This window comes from Panthera onca, chromosome D3 (assembly GCF_046562875.1).
Source record: "Panthera onca isolate mPanOnc1 chromosome D3, mPanOnc1 haplotype 2, whole genome shotgun sequence".
NCBI lineage: Eukaryota > Metazoa > Chordata > Mammalia > Carnivora > Felidae > Panthera > Panthera onca.
In genome coordinates, this window is record NC_138350.1 from 52,085,346 (window position 1) to 52,101,772 (window position 16,427).

At 36.9% G+C, this 16,427-nt stretch overlaps 1 protein-coding gene across 5 annotated transcripts in view; it reads right to left on the reverse strand.

Annotated features, from left to right (window-relative positions):
* DSC1 (desmocollin 1) overlaps window positions 1-16,427 on the reverse strand; it is a 361,845-nt gene that overhangs the window by 20,709 nt on the left and 324,709 nt on the right. For 4 of the 5 annotated variants that reach the window (XM_060613518.3, XM_060613517.3, XM_060613519.3 and 1 more), the window contains exons 4-7: window positions 6,607-6,691; window positions 5,109-5,311; window positions 3,784-3,903; window positions 2,643-2,798 (exon numbers count right to left, since the gene is read on the reverse strand). In XM_060613518.3, the coding sequence (XP_060469501.1) occupies window positions 2,643-2,798; window positions 3,784-3,903; window positions 5,109-5,311; window positions 6,607-6,691 (564 nt within the window). Of the gene's footprint in view, window positions 1-2,642; window positions 2,799-3,783; window positions 3,904-5,108; window positions 5,312-6,606; window positions 6,692-8,809; window positions 9,105-16,427 lie in introns of those variants that run through there. The other variant, XM_060613524.3, reaches the window with a different exon arrangement.

The window sequence follows — 16,427 nt, forward strand, 5'->3', positions numbered from 1 at the left end:
ACCTGTCCAAGGCTAAAAGAAAAAATGGCAGATACTGAAGATCTACTAATTTCCAGAGAAATAAGCTTTCCAATATAAAGCAGTGAGTGAAATTGATTTGATAGGAAAGCAAAGACATATTATTATTATTATTATTATTATTATTATTATTATATGTTTGTTTATTTTTGAGAGAGAGGGAGACATAGAGTGTGAGCTGGGGAGGGTCAGAGAGAGAGGGAGACATAGAATCCGAAGCAGGGTACAGGCTCTGAGCTGTCAGCACAGAGCCTGACGTGGGGCTGGAACTCAAGAACCATGAGATCATGGACCTGAGCCAAAGTCGGATGCTCAACTGACTGAGCCACCCAGGTGCCGCAAAGACATTTTAATTTGCACCTTTATGTTGGTAAAGAAGGCTTCCATTCTATATTGCCTCAAGTGATTTCAGAACTTGCATCATGTTTACATCTGTTTGTTATACTTTCTTTTACGAATCTTACTAATTTGCAAGTGATATTTCTTAATATCAATTCAATCCTATGTTAATTGGAACTAGAGAAATATTGGTAATTCTGAAATAAAAATGAGCCAAAAGCCACTTTAAGCATGAACTCCAAACTATTTTATTCCTTCGTCCTTTAAAAGATGTTAAAAAATAGCAAAGTAACTTTTTTATAAGTAATCTCTGCACCCAATGTGGGGCTCAAACTCATAGCCCTGAGATCAAGAGTCACATGCTCTACCAACTTGAGCCAGCGAGGCATCCCAATGTAACTTATTTTTAAAGTTAAACTATTCTCTCCTCCTTTTTACTGGCAATGATCCAGTGGGAAGCAGCTGAAGACCTCCAAATTCCAAAATCCAAAAGCAGAATGTTATCAGCAGAATAAGAAATGAAATGTATGTTGTAGCATACAGAGTATGCACCTTTTTTTTCTCCTCAAGAGAGACTACTAATGTTAGATCTTTTCTTCTTGTGAAGAAGCTATAAAAGGGGCAGAGAATTTACATGTTTACACCCATGCACACACATACACACATCTGTATCTATATATTTATCAGTTATTTATTTGTTTTCTAGATAGATCAAAATGTTTGCAATAATGCTTAACACACCTTTCCTGTAAGAGTCATGCAAGCTATTTTTTTAAGATTTTCTTTTTAACTAATCTTTACACCCAATGCGGGGCTCAAACTCACAACCCCTAGGTCAAGAATGGCACGCTCCACTGAATGAGGAGCCAGGCACCCATATGTAAGCTAGTTTTTAAAGTAATGATTTGATATTATTATGAATAAATATGTTTATTCAGAGAATTGGGGTGGAGCATAAAATTATAAAGAAAATACGTCATTCTGATCCAATCATTTAATTTAATTATGAAATCCCTAAAGTGGGCCGTTAGTATTGTTCTAAAAATTTCACCACCTTATACGGTGCTTTGACATCCTTAGGATAGGGTGTCCACCCTCTACCCCACCCCACCCCCAATCATTAACTTTTTTCACGGCTGCCTTTATGCGGTTACCATTTCCTACTTACGTTCCAGATATCTAAGATGTTACTGTCTGGACTGCCCAAGTATGAGATAATTTTCCCTTTTATGTACTCCTTTATCAAAGAGTTCTTTCATTATACTCATAATTCACATATCCTAATGCTTAAACAATTTAATTCATCATCTCCCTGAAACTCACTCTGAATTTCTCCTGTATGTCAGATTAGACATCCGTACATAAGGAAATATGTGAAGTTTGAAAGAGAAAAAAAAGATTTAATTCTCAGAAGAGCTAAAATTTTCCTTTGGGTCAAATTAGATAGACTAAGAGGAATTGGTAAACTTATTCTGGATTACCAAAGAAGGAAAATAAATATCAAAGGTTTTCATGGCTGGAGGATAGTCAGAGAGAAGAGAAGAAGCACAATATTATTCAAGAAGTTAAAGCAGTGAATGTCAATCTTAGGATACGTTTAGAATTACACTGGGTGACTTCAAATTTTTAATTGCCTGGGCCCCATCCCAGAACAATTAAATCAGAATTTCTGGGAAATGACCTGAGCATCAGTAGTGTTTAGAAAGTTCTCATGTGATTTATAATGTACAGTCGGGTTGAGACTAGTTGAACGATGCTATTATAGGGAAATTCAAGCTCAACAAAATTTACTATTGTCCCAAGATTCTATAGATCAGAGCCTTTCATTTAAAATTCTGTCATTACATTAAAAATTTTTAAGTTTATTTATTTATTTAGAGAAAGAGAGACAGAGAGAGAGAGAGAGAGAGAGAGAGAGAGAGAGAGAAAGCGTGAGCAAGCAGGGGCAGGGCAGAGAGAGGGAGAGAGAGAGAATCTCAAACAGGCTCCGCGCTCAAACTCACCGTTGAGATCATGACCTGAGCAGAAATCAAAAGTCTAACACTTAACATCCTGAGCCACCCAGGTGCCCCATCATTACATTTTCTCCCCTTTCTTCTCTTATGATATCCATTATCTTTCTTTATCAATGGTACTAATAGAAATTTGAAGTTTATATTATATATTGATAATATTTAAATATTAAGTCAAATAATTGATTCTTCTAATATCCAAATAAGCAGCACTGAAAATATTAATACAGTTATTTGAAAGGTAATTCTGAATAAACAATCCAATAATCTTACCGGAAACTGTTCATATTGCTCACGGTCTATGCTTCGCGTACAAAAGATATCTCCTGTGTCCTTATCTATGTAGAACAAATTGAAGGGCTCTTTGTCCACGCCTGGTCCACTTATGGAGTAAAAGATGGTGTAGTTCTGTGCAGCATCAGATTGGACCTATAACAATAAGTGACAATTTAGGAAAAGAACAAATATGCGATGATAAACATCTTCAACCTAATATGGGGTGATGTTTCCATTTTTAGCACTTCCTCTCTTTTCTATTCCCCTACTCTTTCTTTCCCTTACTTATTTTCTCATCATCTCCCATATTTTTCTAAATTCTTATTCATCTTCTGCAACGTGCAAAGCCACAAACTCAATCATCTATTGGATCCCAAATTCTTTTGAGTGATCTGCATATTTATGGGAAATCTTGGAGCTATAGCTTTACAATTCGTATTCACTTAATTATTATTACTATATAAAGTATAGTAACAATTTCAGTGGGTTGAGTTATTTGGAATGGAAACCTTTCTGATTTAAAAAAAAATAGAAATAATGCAACTTTCTTCCCACAATTAATTCATAATTTCAAACCTAACCTATTTTTACACTCCAGCTATCTGACAGTGATGCCACCTTTTTGGTAAACAAAAATACTGGTCTTTTCTGTGCGGATAACTTTATTTATTTATTTATTTATTTATTTATTTATTTATTTAAAGACTTTATTTTTAAGTAATCTCTACACACAACGTGGGGCTTGAACTCACAACCCCAAGATCAAGAGTCACATATCCTACCCACTGAGCCAGCTAGGCACCCTGGATAAGTATTAATGAAAGGGACAGTTGAATTATGCAAAATCTGCTAGGCATGTCCTCTGTCCAAGAATGCTAAATTCTGATAGACTATTCAGGAGAACCTGGATATAGACCCAAGAGCATCAACAACTCAGTACCTGAAACTTGTCTCTAAATGTTAAATATGATTTCTGGAGGAAAGTGACAAAACACACTGATTCTTTTCTAGTTCTGGTGAATAGATGATCCTTATTAGTACAAACAGCTTAAAGTCTTGATTCAATTCAAATGGAAAGTTTTAAAAATAAACAAGCAAAACGCCTCCACTCTACAAAGTCAAATGAGGTAAAATGTACCTGCTGAACATGTTGCGGAAATGGACCTAAGGAGTTCTCCATCAGTGAACAGGGAATAGGGGCCCATCGCCTCTTGCTGCGCTTGAGAACTGGGTCTTTTGTGTGTCTCTTCTTGGGAACCTGCGTGCGACGAGACATGAAGAAATACAATACTGCCTGTCATCAGGAACTGTGATTTTCACATGTATATTACATGAGGAAAATAAGTAAGAGTTGTACATAACAAGATCACAGGTAATACCCTCACCATTTCTGTTTTGTATTACTAAGATTCATACACACACTTAAGAACCAGTTTCACCTGATTTAATGAGTTAATCAACCAGAACTTTGTAAGGCATTGATGAAAGATGCCATCTTGAGGAGTATATACCCCCTAAAAATAGGTGATCTGTTAACAAAAGCTAAAAATTAGTTTTATTCCGTTAGGAGTGGTACAACCGACATTTTTTAAAATACTAACTATGGTGCAAAGCATTTGTATAACTATACAGAGACAGAGGTCAGCATTTGTTCAAGTATATTTTATTTTATGTAATGTGAAAACTCTCTAATAAGAAATAATGTTTTACAAGCCTTTTCCTAAATTTGTAATATATGTAATGCATATTAATATGTAAGCATAGTCTAAATTTGGTGAAGAATTCTTATAATCCAAAGGAATTTAACTAGAGGGGGTCTCCCATAAATCAAATCACTTATTAATAAATTGTTTCATAAAACCGATTCATTGGGCAGAATTGGTTAAAGTGAGACCTATGTGAATTTCAGTAACCTCTCCCTTCCCACTCCTTGATCACTACCTCTCACTTCAGGAAAATGAGCTTAGAGCCAGAACATTCAAACCAATCTTGTGGACTGGCTATACTTCATTCTCTGAGGAAACGGACCCGGTGGAATTGTCTATTAAATTGGGAGTAAGCTTTAGAGAATCTCTTTAAAGAGACTGAAACCCATAGTCACTTGGGAGAAAGCCACTCAGGGTAGAGTGCCACACCTCCAACCTGAATCCATTTCCACTGAGTTTTAGACCCACCCCTGCCTGTTCTTCAGGTTGGTTGTGCTTTTAGCCACACCTCAAACCACTATCTGAAACCTATGATATTCTGAGTTTGCTCCGTGGCCCCAGAGCTGTTCATTCTTACACCATTTTGCAAATAGCTCTCCCACGCCTTAAAACTGTCTAGTCTTTACATAAGTTAATTAGAAGTAGAATAAACAAACAAGACAGCATTCAGGAACAATGATTTTAACGTGGAAGGAAATCTATGAAATGAAGAGTTCTCATAAAGCAGAGTATTACACTTAAGTCTTGACCTATATACCTTCTTTCCTCTCACATCCAGTACAATTTCTATCTCTTTCTGTTCCTGTCTCTGGTCATCTGAAAGAGAAATGTAAAAGCTTTTCCTTGCAGAAGACAAAATGAGGTCATGTGTTGTGTAGATGGAGCCATCTTCTAGAATTCTGAAGTCGGGATCACTTGATAGGATTAGGCTGGCTGACTGGAAGCATTCTTTTGGATTCACTGCAGGGAAGAAATTCACAGTAATTTGTAAAATAAAACAGGAATAGAACAAGTTTTACAAGACTGGCAACTGTGAGTGCTTGAGAAGCAGCAAGAGGGAGGTTACCCTTGGAATTTATTGAGTACCTACTATTATAAAATTTAGGGGCCATGGAAATTAAATAATTAAATAAATGGAGTCATGGTTTCTGGTATTTTCATCATAAATTAATTTGTGAATAGATATAAAATATTTTCTTAGTGTCCCTGGATTTACTGTTTCCATTTGAACTCTTATTTATGGGTTTGTACATATATATATATGTGTGTGTATATGTATACATATACACATAGATATATAAATTTGTGTGTATATATATATATAACAGATATATATATACACACAAATTTATCATTTTATATGTAGTATAACTGTATGATATCAGTAAATTTGGAGATTGTTTGCAATAATCTTTAGTAGTTAAAACTATCTTGCAAAAAGTAAGAAAACTAGTCTATAGTTAAGTAATACTTAGTATATATTGTGGTTGTTATCAAAATATTTCCTTTACAGATTCATATTTAACATATTTAGCATATTTGCTATATGTCTATAAAATATAGATTGTTTATCTTTCTAAGTGTTTTTAGAAGGTATAAGGCAGTGGATTAATTTAAAACTTCAAAGCACTGGGCAAACGATGTCTGTCTTGGAAAGGATACCACTTCTGTATTGAAGATGTAAACTTAAGGCCAATGAAAAACCTTGATGGAAGGAATGTGGGCCTTGGACTGGGACCAACCAACCTACGCTTCAGGGACGGCTCTGAGAGTAAGATTTGTTGCAATTTTGACTTTCACAAGCTATTCTGTGTCATAGATCACAGATCACAAATTCTTGGTGAATATTTGTTCATTATAATCAACCTTAAGCACAAATATGATGTGGGGGCATTTAAATTTTGACACATTTGTTTTATATCTAATCAATTAAAGAACAACTGGCTTTGGAATTTTGGCAGCAGATTAGCTGATACGGATTAAGATATGCTTCTGGTTTTGGTGCCTTTATTCATTTGAACTAAGCCAATTTAGAGCTTTGATGTTTGCTAACTCTCTGGCAAGAAAAGTATACAACTGACTTGGTACTTTAATTGTTTCTAACCACTACCAAAACAGAGTAGTCTATCTTTCATTTTATGTCGAATTTTAATGCCAAGTAGCTACTACATGACTTTATCCCGAAGTTTACTAGAGCACCCTGAAGCTCGATATAGCAGTGAAAACTATAATACTGTTTTAATACTGTTTCTCACCTTTGCCTACAAGTGTTTCAGCCTGAAGATGAGAAGGAACTTGAAGAGAAATTTTCCGACAAGCATCGCAAGATAATATTAAAACCTCAAAAAAGAAAAAAGAAAAAAAAAATCAGGAATTATATTTGATCACAAACTTTCACGTTACAGTTTTGTCTTATTGATAAAAATCGTGTCAATTTCAGAAACAAATTTATCTTCTAGTCCTTCAGCATTTTTCATATTCATTTTAAAAGGGAAGAGCAAAGGAAATGGCTTTAGGGGCACCATAGTCATTCAGTATCAATGAAAAATTAGAGTGAATAGTAGTTCTTAGAACCCAAATCATATTGTGTCATTTGTAAGAAATGGCTTACAAACCATTGATTTTATATAAAGGTTATCATCTGTAAGGCCAATTATAAATGTTACTGTGATTTCTTAGCGTGAAGAAAGCACGTAAGTTGAGAATTTAATGATCCAATATTTATACACAAATTATTTCCACAACCCCACACAATTTGAGATTATAGTTGATTAAGGCTAGAAACCATTGGAGGATTTTTTTTTAACCTTGTAAAGAACACCACCCACAAATATTCACTCATCTCAGGTGGCTCCTGGGACTGGCTTGGCATAAACATCAAAGTTTAAATGATCTCAAACCAAAAAAACTAGTCTAAAAAGAAATATAATTCAAAATATAGAGAGTACCCTTCAACAGGGTAAAGATCTGTAATTAAATTCAAAACACAACTATTGTTTTAAACAGCTAGATAGTCAAAGGAAAAAAAACAGAGCACTTGGGGGAAAAACGTTATTAGTTTAAAAGTATCGTCAGGTTCAAAATATAGTTTGCTTCTTTCTCTTCACATTCTGTATTTATTTGCCTTCTCTCCTGTTTACCACTATGACTGCTTTTTGATTGTTTAAATACAAGATAGAGCAGGGCTAGATTTCCCAGCAACAGGTCAATTTTATTATGATTTTTTTCTGAGGACATATTTCTAGTTATGGGACCTATTATTTGGGAGAGAAAGAGGGCATTATCATCCATACTTGGATATACTAGGGATAGCCACATCCCTACTCCCACAACCGTCTTCTTTCCTACCTGCCCTACGATCCCCACTTGTTTGCTTCTGCCTCTGTAGGCAAAGCCAGTGGAGGTCACCAGAAGTACTACTCCAGTCTTCAACTTAAATTAACAGCTTAATGATTTACAGGGAGCTGGGGTCAGACACCTTTTAATTATTATGGGGGTTAGGGATGGATGGGCAAGGGATGATCCAAAGGATACTGGATACAGAAGAGACCAGAAGCAAAAGAAAACTGGACGAGTCCCTCAAAAATCTTTCACCACATTTTACCTACTGCTAACTCAAGGTGGTCTCTGACATTGTTGTTATTGTCTCCCCCAGGCAGTTACAGAATGAGAATCTGACCATCAACCCTGCATCATATATTTATATGGAGAAAATGTTTATCCCCATACAGTAAAATCTTTAAATTCTGAAACTAAAATGGAGAGAGAGAGAAAGAAAGAAAATGCACAGCTCAGAAATGCCAGATGGAGATATGGGACAAGTCTCCTCTCCCTCATCCCCGCCAAAGAAAAATAGCACCTGAGTACACACTTATGAAGCTATGAAAACCCAAGTGGAAGCCAAGGTCATGGATTGTTTTCAATGGCTGTCACATTTTTCTTTATTGTTTTTCTCAAGTTAAACCCCTTGCTTGAACTGGGAGTTCTGCACTTCTCTTAGCTTCAGGTGGGTAAAATGAAAGTCCTGGATAATACACATCCCCACCCAGACTTCCTTCTCCTCCTCTTGCAGCTCAATGGAACTAAGCGTGACAAACAACTACAGCGCATTTAATGACTGGTAGTGAGAGGAAACCTCAGAACCTTCTGGGACAAATGCCCAAGGAATAAATTCATTCCAGTGCTCCTTAGGAAAACACCACAGCAAGATTGAACTGGGATTCCCTTGAAAAACTTCAACATGCTGGCAGTGGGCATGCGAAGAATAAACAAAACACCTGCTATCCCGGGTCACATGTATCTCAGCTCTTGCTTGGGTTTTTCTCAGATCTGTTTTTGTTTTCTCAGTCTATCTTCTGGGCCTTCCACTGCCACCCCTGCTCCCTTTCAAGCCCAAACTAGAGGGAGGAAGCGCGTAGTAACATGCATGAATTCCTTGATCCTTTGGTTGTTACTCACCAGGAGACAGAAAAGGAGCTGCTTATGGAAGATGCTCCCTGGGGCAGCAGAGGCCACAGCCATCAGAAGTGGTCCCAATGGTCAGGGATGGTGGCTGGATAATAGGGCAGCTTGGGATGCACAGGGTGGCTTAAGCAGATTCCCAATGGCTGGCAATTGTGCAGGGTGTTTCTGCTGCCACCTTGATGCAGCCAAGCTTGGTTTGGAGGAGAGTCAGGAGGCCAGTGATAAGAGACAGGAGATGGAGCCGCGGGAGAATTGCTTTCCTCCTATTCCCAGGTCAGTCTTCCTCCTTCCAATTCAATTACTTCTGAATGTAAAGAGGTTTTCCTACAAGTGGGGAGGGTGGGGTACAAAACACCCCAAAGCCCGGTCACTAGCTCCTCCTCACAGCTTTCAAAATTTCTCCTGCCACTTGACACATAGGCAGAAGCAAGAAGGAACACCCTCCATCCTCAAACCTCCTCCTTTTCCCCCCAGGTTGATGCTCCCCGGTTATTACCCACTCCCACGTCCTCCCCTCCTTCTTCTTGGCCTTATTAACCTGTCTTGCCCCTAGGTACAAACACAAATGGTGCACAAACTCCATACATGGAAGTGATGCCTCCTCAGCTGCCGTTTTGGCAAATCAGGGAACATATGCATGTGTAATCACAGCCATCAGAACTTATCTCCCTATCTCAGCGTTTAGGTGTTGTCTGCCTCAGACAGCACCACAGTTCTGCAGGAGACCTGGCGCTCCGGTCACAGCAGCAACTTCTCTGTGTTTACCCCCCGTCATCGTCTGACCACTGTGGTTTGGTCTTCGAGGTGTCACCAAGAATTTAGCAGAGTGTACACAGACCTCATAAAAGTTAGAGAATAAGGAAATAGCTGGCAGATAATTTTTTTATTGCATTCTTTTTTGGTTACTCATCGCGAGGCAATCTATTTTCTTCCTTGACTATCACTATTTGAGAGCAACTACGATCTGGGACCAACTCTCTTTAAAATCACTCCATTCATCCGAATTACTTACACATTACATGCAAGGTATCCTAGCCCAAAAGTACTATATTCCACTGAGGTTAGTTTTTGTTTGTTTGTTTGTTTTTCTTTTTTCTTTTTAACTTTATTCGTTTTGAGAGAGAGAGGCAGAGAGAAAATCCCAGGCAGGCTCTGCGTCTTCAGTGCAGAACCCAACATGGGGCTCAAACTCGCGAACCGTCAGATTGTGACCTGAGCCGAAATCAAGAGTCAGATTGCTTAACCCACGGAACCACCAAGGCACCCCCATCGAGTATAGTCTTTTGAAAACTAATAACCCTTGCAAGGAGAACCACAGCATCATTTCTCCTATCACAAATCAGTGAGTTCAGTATTGACTGCACCCATCAGCAGTGACGGAAGTTAGGAAAGGAAGGTAAATATTTTCAAATGGTAATTGTTTAATATAGGGTATAGAGAAGGAACTAAAATTCATACTTCCTGAGCCACTGCTAAAAATCAGGATGTGGCAGGCATTTCAGTGAATCCTCTCAAACAGCCCAGTGAGGGCTCCTTTCAGTTGATAAAACCATAAAAAAGTATGTGATCATCCTTTGCCCACTGACCCAATGAAGAAGTCAACATTGGAACCCAAGCCTGACTGCCTCCAAAAGGCCACTTTTTCACTCTCTCCTGCTATTTCGATGATAAGTATATATACATATGTTGAAAAGGAACAGAAAGTGATGATCAGGCAAGTAAGAGTTCAGCCTTGCTCAACAATAAGTCAGGTTGGAACTAGTAAAATGTATTCAGAAGCAGTTATAATCTATGCTTCTTAATGGCAGCCCATTATTCTGGAATACTGTGGGCACCTGGCCTCTTCTTTTTATTTTTTTTTTAATGTTTGTTTATTTTTGAGAGAGAAAGACACAGAGCGTGAACAGGGGAGGGGCGGAGAGAGATGGAGGTACAGAATCTAAAGCAGGCTCCAGGCTCAGCTGTGAGCACAGAGCCTGACATGGGGCGCGAACGCAGGAACCATGAGATCATGACCTGAGCTGAAGTCAGATGCTTAACCGACTGAGCCACCAGGTGCTCTCCTGGCCTCTTTTTTTGACAGCCATCCTATAGTCATGGGAAATGCTTGTTTGCATTTATGTAATGCATTTATGTTATAAATTCTTATAAGTAAAATTACTCCCCTTGCTCCTGCTACTGACATTTCTACCTCATGTTCAACTGAAAAGTAAAGGCACAACCCAATACCCGTGATGATGAGAAAGAAAGTATGAAAGATTTTCTTTTCATTATTTCACAGTGGGAGCAATTCCTTCTTGCATATAAACGTGGGAATAATAATATAACCGCTTCTTTGAAATTGGAGGCTGGGAATATTTGGGAAAGAAAAGACCATGGAAGAAGAACTGAGAGATATCTTGTAGTATATATTGCCAAAGGTATAGCTACTGATACATATATTTTGTGTCTGCATTGGAATTTGGCTCTGAGAAAATAAAATCACTTTAATTGGATATGTTAATATTTGATACTTTGGGAGAAAAGAATAGAAATATAGAAATAGGAATAAAAAAGTATATGTGTAGATCCAAAGGTAATTCTTTCTGTGTATGTTTGGGCATGATTATCTAAGTGTATATTTAAATGCATGTATACTTAAACATATTTATAATATATATTTTTTAGAAAGAGCTCTATTTTATTTTCATTTTTATGTGTGTGTTTGTTGTATTTTGTTTTAATCTATGCCTAAATTACCAGCATAACTGAATGACTGATAGCATAGAACAGTGGTTAAAAGCTCAGATTTTGCAGATTAGGAGTTTAGACTCTGCAGCTAGAATGCCTGGGTTCAACCCCTGTCTTTACTACTTACTAGCAATATACCATTAGGCGAGTTACTTAACTCTTCTGCGCCTCAGACTCTTCATCTATAAAATGGGGATAATAATAGCTGCTAATCTATAGATTATTATGAGGATAAATGTGATTATACACAGAAAGCACTATGAACAGTGTTTGGCTCATAGCAAGCACTAATATTTTACACCATATAATTGCCTATGTATGCAATAAAAAGTTAAAGAGACTGCACTTCAAGTAAAACAAACACAAACTTATTGCAAATACAAGGTCTCTTATGTAAAAGCTATCTAAAGATATACAAACAGATGTATTCATGGAACAAATATTTAAGGGTCCAATATGGGGGTCTCACCTCTGCTAAAAGATAAGCACCATATACAGAAAAAAAAAGAAAAAGGAAGACAGGCATCTTATTAAAATTTTTAAAAGGCACAACTTTGTGGAGGAAAGCACAAATGTTTTCTTTCTAGTTCAAAATATAGGGTAAAAGGAGGCACCACAGCAAACATTAAATGTCTTAGAAACTTAGAAATTAAGAACAGACAATGAGGGACGCCTAGGTGGCTCACTAGGTTAAGGGTTGGACTCCTGGTTTCCGGTTCGTGAGTTCTAGCCCCGCATTGGGCTCTTTTCTGACAGTGCAAAGCCTGCTTGGGATTATCTCTCCTTCCCTCTCCCCCTTCCCTGCTCGTGCTCTCTCTCTCAAAATAAATAAATAAACTTAAAAAAAAAAGAATAGACAATGATTACATTCTAAATGCAGAGTCCTATAGAAGAAAAAAATTAAATATGTAAGCATTGCATAATCTGTTTTCTACCACAGATTTATGATCCTACAGAGAAAAGTTTAAATCTAAGGACTCACATGGCCCTTATAAGTCTTTAATTTTTAACTTATGGAAGGCATGTTGAGAAAATATGTCTTCTATTAAATTTTCAAGATTGTGTCTCATGGAAATACAGTGACAAATTTCATAAGAAGTGTTTATGCACAGCCAGCTTCTGGAAAGTGTTGTTTATGAATAAATTCAAAGCTTCAGAATAACCACTTATTGATAGAATTATTATCTCTGTCAGAGGACCCAATTTTCTTTTAAAAGACTCTGAACTGGTAGGAATCTGTATACACTGATGAGCCCATAACAAGGCACTTTGTGTTAAATATACATGACCAAAGATGACAGAAAAACAGGGGTAAATGAGGGTATGTGATCTTAAAATGGGAGGGTAGAAGTGTATGAACAAAGGAAAAAGAAGTCGTGGCTATAGAGAACACATTGGGTTCGTGAGTTCAATGTACTGCAGTAGAAAGCCCCTTAAATTCCTTTGGATTCAGAAACTTTTATCTGGGTAAAAGGTTCTTGAAAATTAGAAGTAATTCATAAGTACTGATAACTATTGGCAATGATTTCTTCAGGCTGCTGGCATAGAATATGGATCAATTTTCATTAAAAATGACTACTTCTCATTATTCTCAAAACTGTTGGCAAACCTATGATAAGAAATGTCAGCATAAAGTCTCTGTTTAATTTAGAACTCTATTCAGCACTCACACGTAACCCAAACTGGCTTAAGAGAAACAAAACAAAACAAAATAGTTGTGGACAAGGGATTTGTTAGGTCATGTAATTGGAAAGTCCAGGGATAGCTTGGATTCAGGCAGAGCTCAAACCAAATGATCAAAGGATCTCACCAAGCTATTGGTGTCCATCTCTTAGCTCTTTCTTTGTGTTGGTTTTATTGTCATTCAATTTCCTTAAAGTGGAGCCAAAGATGGCCACCAGAAGCTCTAAGATTATTTTCTATCAGTTTAGTAATTCATAGTTAAAAAAGCGTGTCTTGCTTCCAATAGTTTGAGCAAAACACAGTTCCACTGGTTAAATCCATGAGTTGAACGTCAAGGGTCAAGCCAGACCACGTAGGCAAAAAGTGGTGGAAAGGCCCTTGCCCAAAACAACTGTGGGCTATTGACAGAACAAGAAATATTGTAGATAAGCAGGCAAACCAGAAAATTTCCACCAAACTGACCTTTTCTTTATTGTCATTTCAATAATACCTATTATGCATCAAATCATTTATTAACAGCTTCTGTACTCTCAGCACTACCCATGATGCTTATGATAGAAAGCTGAAGAAAACATGACCTCTGCCCTCATGGAGCTTAAAATCTATTACACATTTTGAAAATTAAAGTACTTCATATGATGTAGTTAGGGTTAAAATCTTGGTGAAATGAACATAATGAATATTTTAGACTTTTATTCACTTCCTGAAATCTCCTCCAATTTTTATTTTTTTTTGTTGGTCTTCAAAGTCAAATGTTTGAAAATGTGTTGTGGGTTTTTCTTTTTTTTAATAATACACGGAACCTTATTGTCAATTATTTACCTTAAATATTAAAAATAATGTTATTAAATGTTGATTTTTATGGATAAGAATATGTATAATCACTACCTAAACTTTGTTAAGATAGACAATTAGGGAGGAGACCTTCACCTATGATCTAAATGTAATCTTTCTTTGCATATCTTCCAATATAGTTTCTGTGTATAGAATTTTAAACATTGTTACATTGTGCTTTAACTTTGTAGAATACATTTTCCCTTTAATAATTTTATAAAACAAACATTTGTCCCATATTGTGACAAGTCCTATATAGATATGTCAATGACTGTATTAAATCCCTTCAAATAATCACATTACAATTGCTTTAACCACTCTCTAAGATTGAGAATTTAAGGTGCTCCAAATGTTTTTTCTTATTACAAAAACCATCCTGAAAGCTAAAGCCTTTTCTGGATTTAGGATCATTTCTTGAGATAGAGTCCTACACATAGACATTCTAGGTCAAAAGATAACGAGATTTAATGGCTCTTGGTATATAAAGCCAACCTACATCCCCAAAGCAGAGCACTGATGCACATTCTCACTGACGTGAACACAAACAATAAACATCCTAGCCAGGATTGAATATTGACATTTTGTTAAAAATCCTATTTTGACAAATATGACGTTATCATTTTAATCTGAATCATTTGTCTGATCATGATGTCGAGCTCTTTTCAGAACTGCTAAGCCATTGCATTTTTTTCATGATATATATGCTCTTTTAATATATTAGCACATATTTGGAACTATAAGGATACTGGCGCATTTGAAGTAAACCAAACAAGTTAATAATTAAAACTCTTTTCAATGGAGCTGCTTCTTTGAGATAAGAAGATTGTTATATTTTTAGTTTTTAGCCCTTTTTATATTTGTAACTGAATCTGATGACAGTACAAAATAGTTTTGCCTTGTTAATCCTTTGAAATGCTAATATTCCCTGAGAAACTATTGGTATTTTCTGAAACAACATCCATAAAAGTCACCTAGAGTTTTATAAATTGATTTGTTGGCTAGATTGCAATGTAAATGTTGTCAATTCTATAGAAAATGTGACATATAGTCAAAGGAATAATTTTTTTTAAACTTTTTTTGATGTTTATTTATTTTTTAAGAGAGAGGGAGAGACAGAGTGCGAGTGGGGGAAGGGCAGAGAGGGAGATACAGAATTCGAAGCAGGCTCCAGGCTCTACACTGTCAGCACAGAGCCCGATATGGGGCTCCAACCCACAAACCGTGAGATCATGATCTGAACCAGAGTCGGATGCTTAGTGGACTGAGCCACCCACGCTCCCCAAGGAACCATTTCTAATGTATGTGTTATTGAACTGAAAATAAAAGCCATTCACCAGGGTTCCTGCAGCTTGTTTTGGATATAACAAAAATAAATGTCTCTTGATCAGATCCTGTATAGTATTTCATGAAGCACCTCTAAGAATTTGTCGTTATCTAAGGTTAATTGATCGGACTGTCATCTCAGTGGTCCTCTGTTGCTTCATGGGTCTAAGGTGAAGATGAGGAATTAGACTGCTGGTCTTTACAAGGGTGGTTATGAACCGCTGCTATTTCTTACACACTGGAGGATAATTCTAAAGATGGGAATGGAAAGCAGAAACTGCTCTGCGTGATCAAACAAAACGATGTTCCCCTGCGTGGATAGAGAAACATTTTGTAAACCATGCTGTCTTTTGGTAAAAGTTGCCCTATATGAATTGGAACTAAAATGTTTCTGACACTTTCTGCCCATACTTCAAAGATGTGCATGGGCGCACTGCGTGCCTCCTAAAACAGGTCAGAGGTCTCAGGCGCAGTGAAAACCTCAGAGTTACTTCAGCTTACCTTAGACTGTTAGGCTAACTGTTGCTTTTTTACTACTATTCTGAAAAGAAAGCACGAGTATGGTATGCTTTGCTTAAGCCCTGGCAGTGTTTGTTATTTTACACCAAATGATTTGACTTCTAGAGCGTGTGTTGCTATACCACTCTATCCCGTGGACTATTCTGGTCAAGGGAGGAGGATGGATATTGATCTTACTGGAGAGGAAGGTATATAGATTCACACCATGAACACCTGAAGACACAATAAGGGGCCAGCCCAGGAAGTGGAATCAGGGAATAATTTCTGGTGACTTTCTATTTTCTGGGCTTGAGAGGAATATTTAGGTTTTGCATTGTTCTAATTTCTCTGATGTTGTAAAATGTTATATATTCTTATATATGTATAATTTAAATACCTAAATATAAGTTTATATAGTATATCATACATTATATATTATAGAGAGAGAGTGAGAAATAGAAAGAGAACCTAAGTCTAGGAAGACAATCATAGGGTGAACCAAGTCACAGAGGAGAAGCAGGCTGCAACTTACATTGGCTCATGG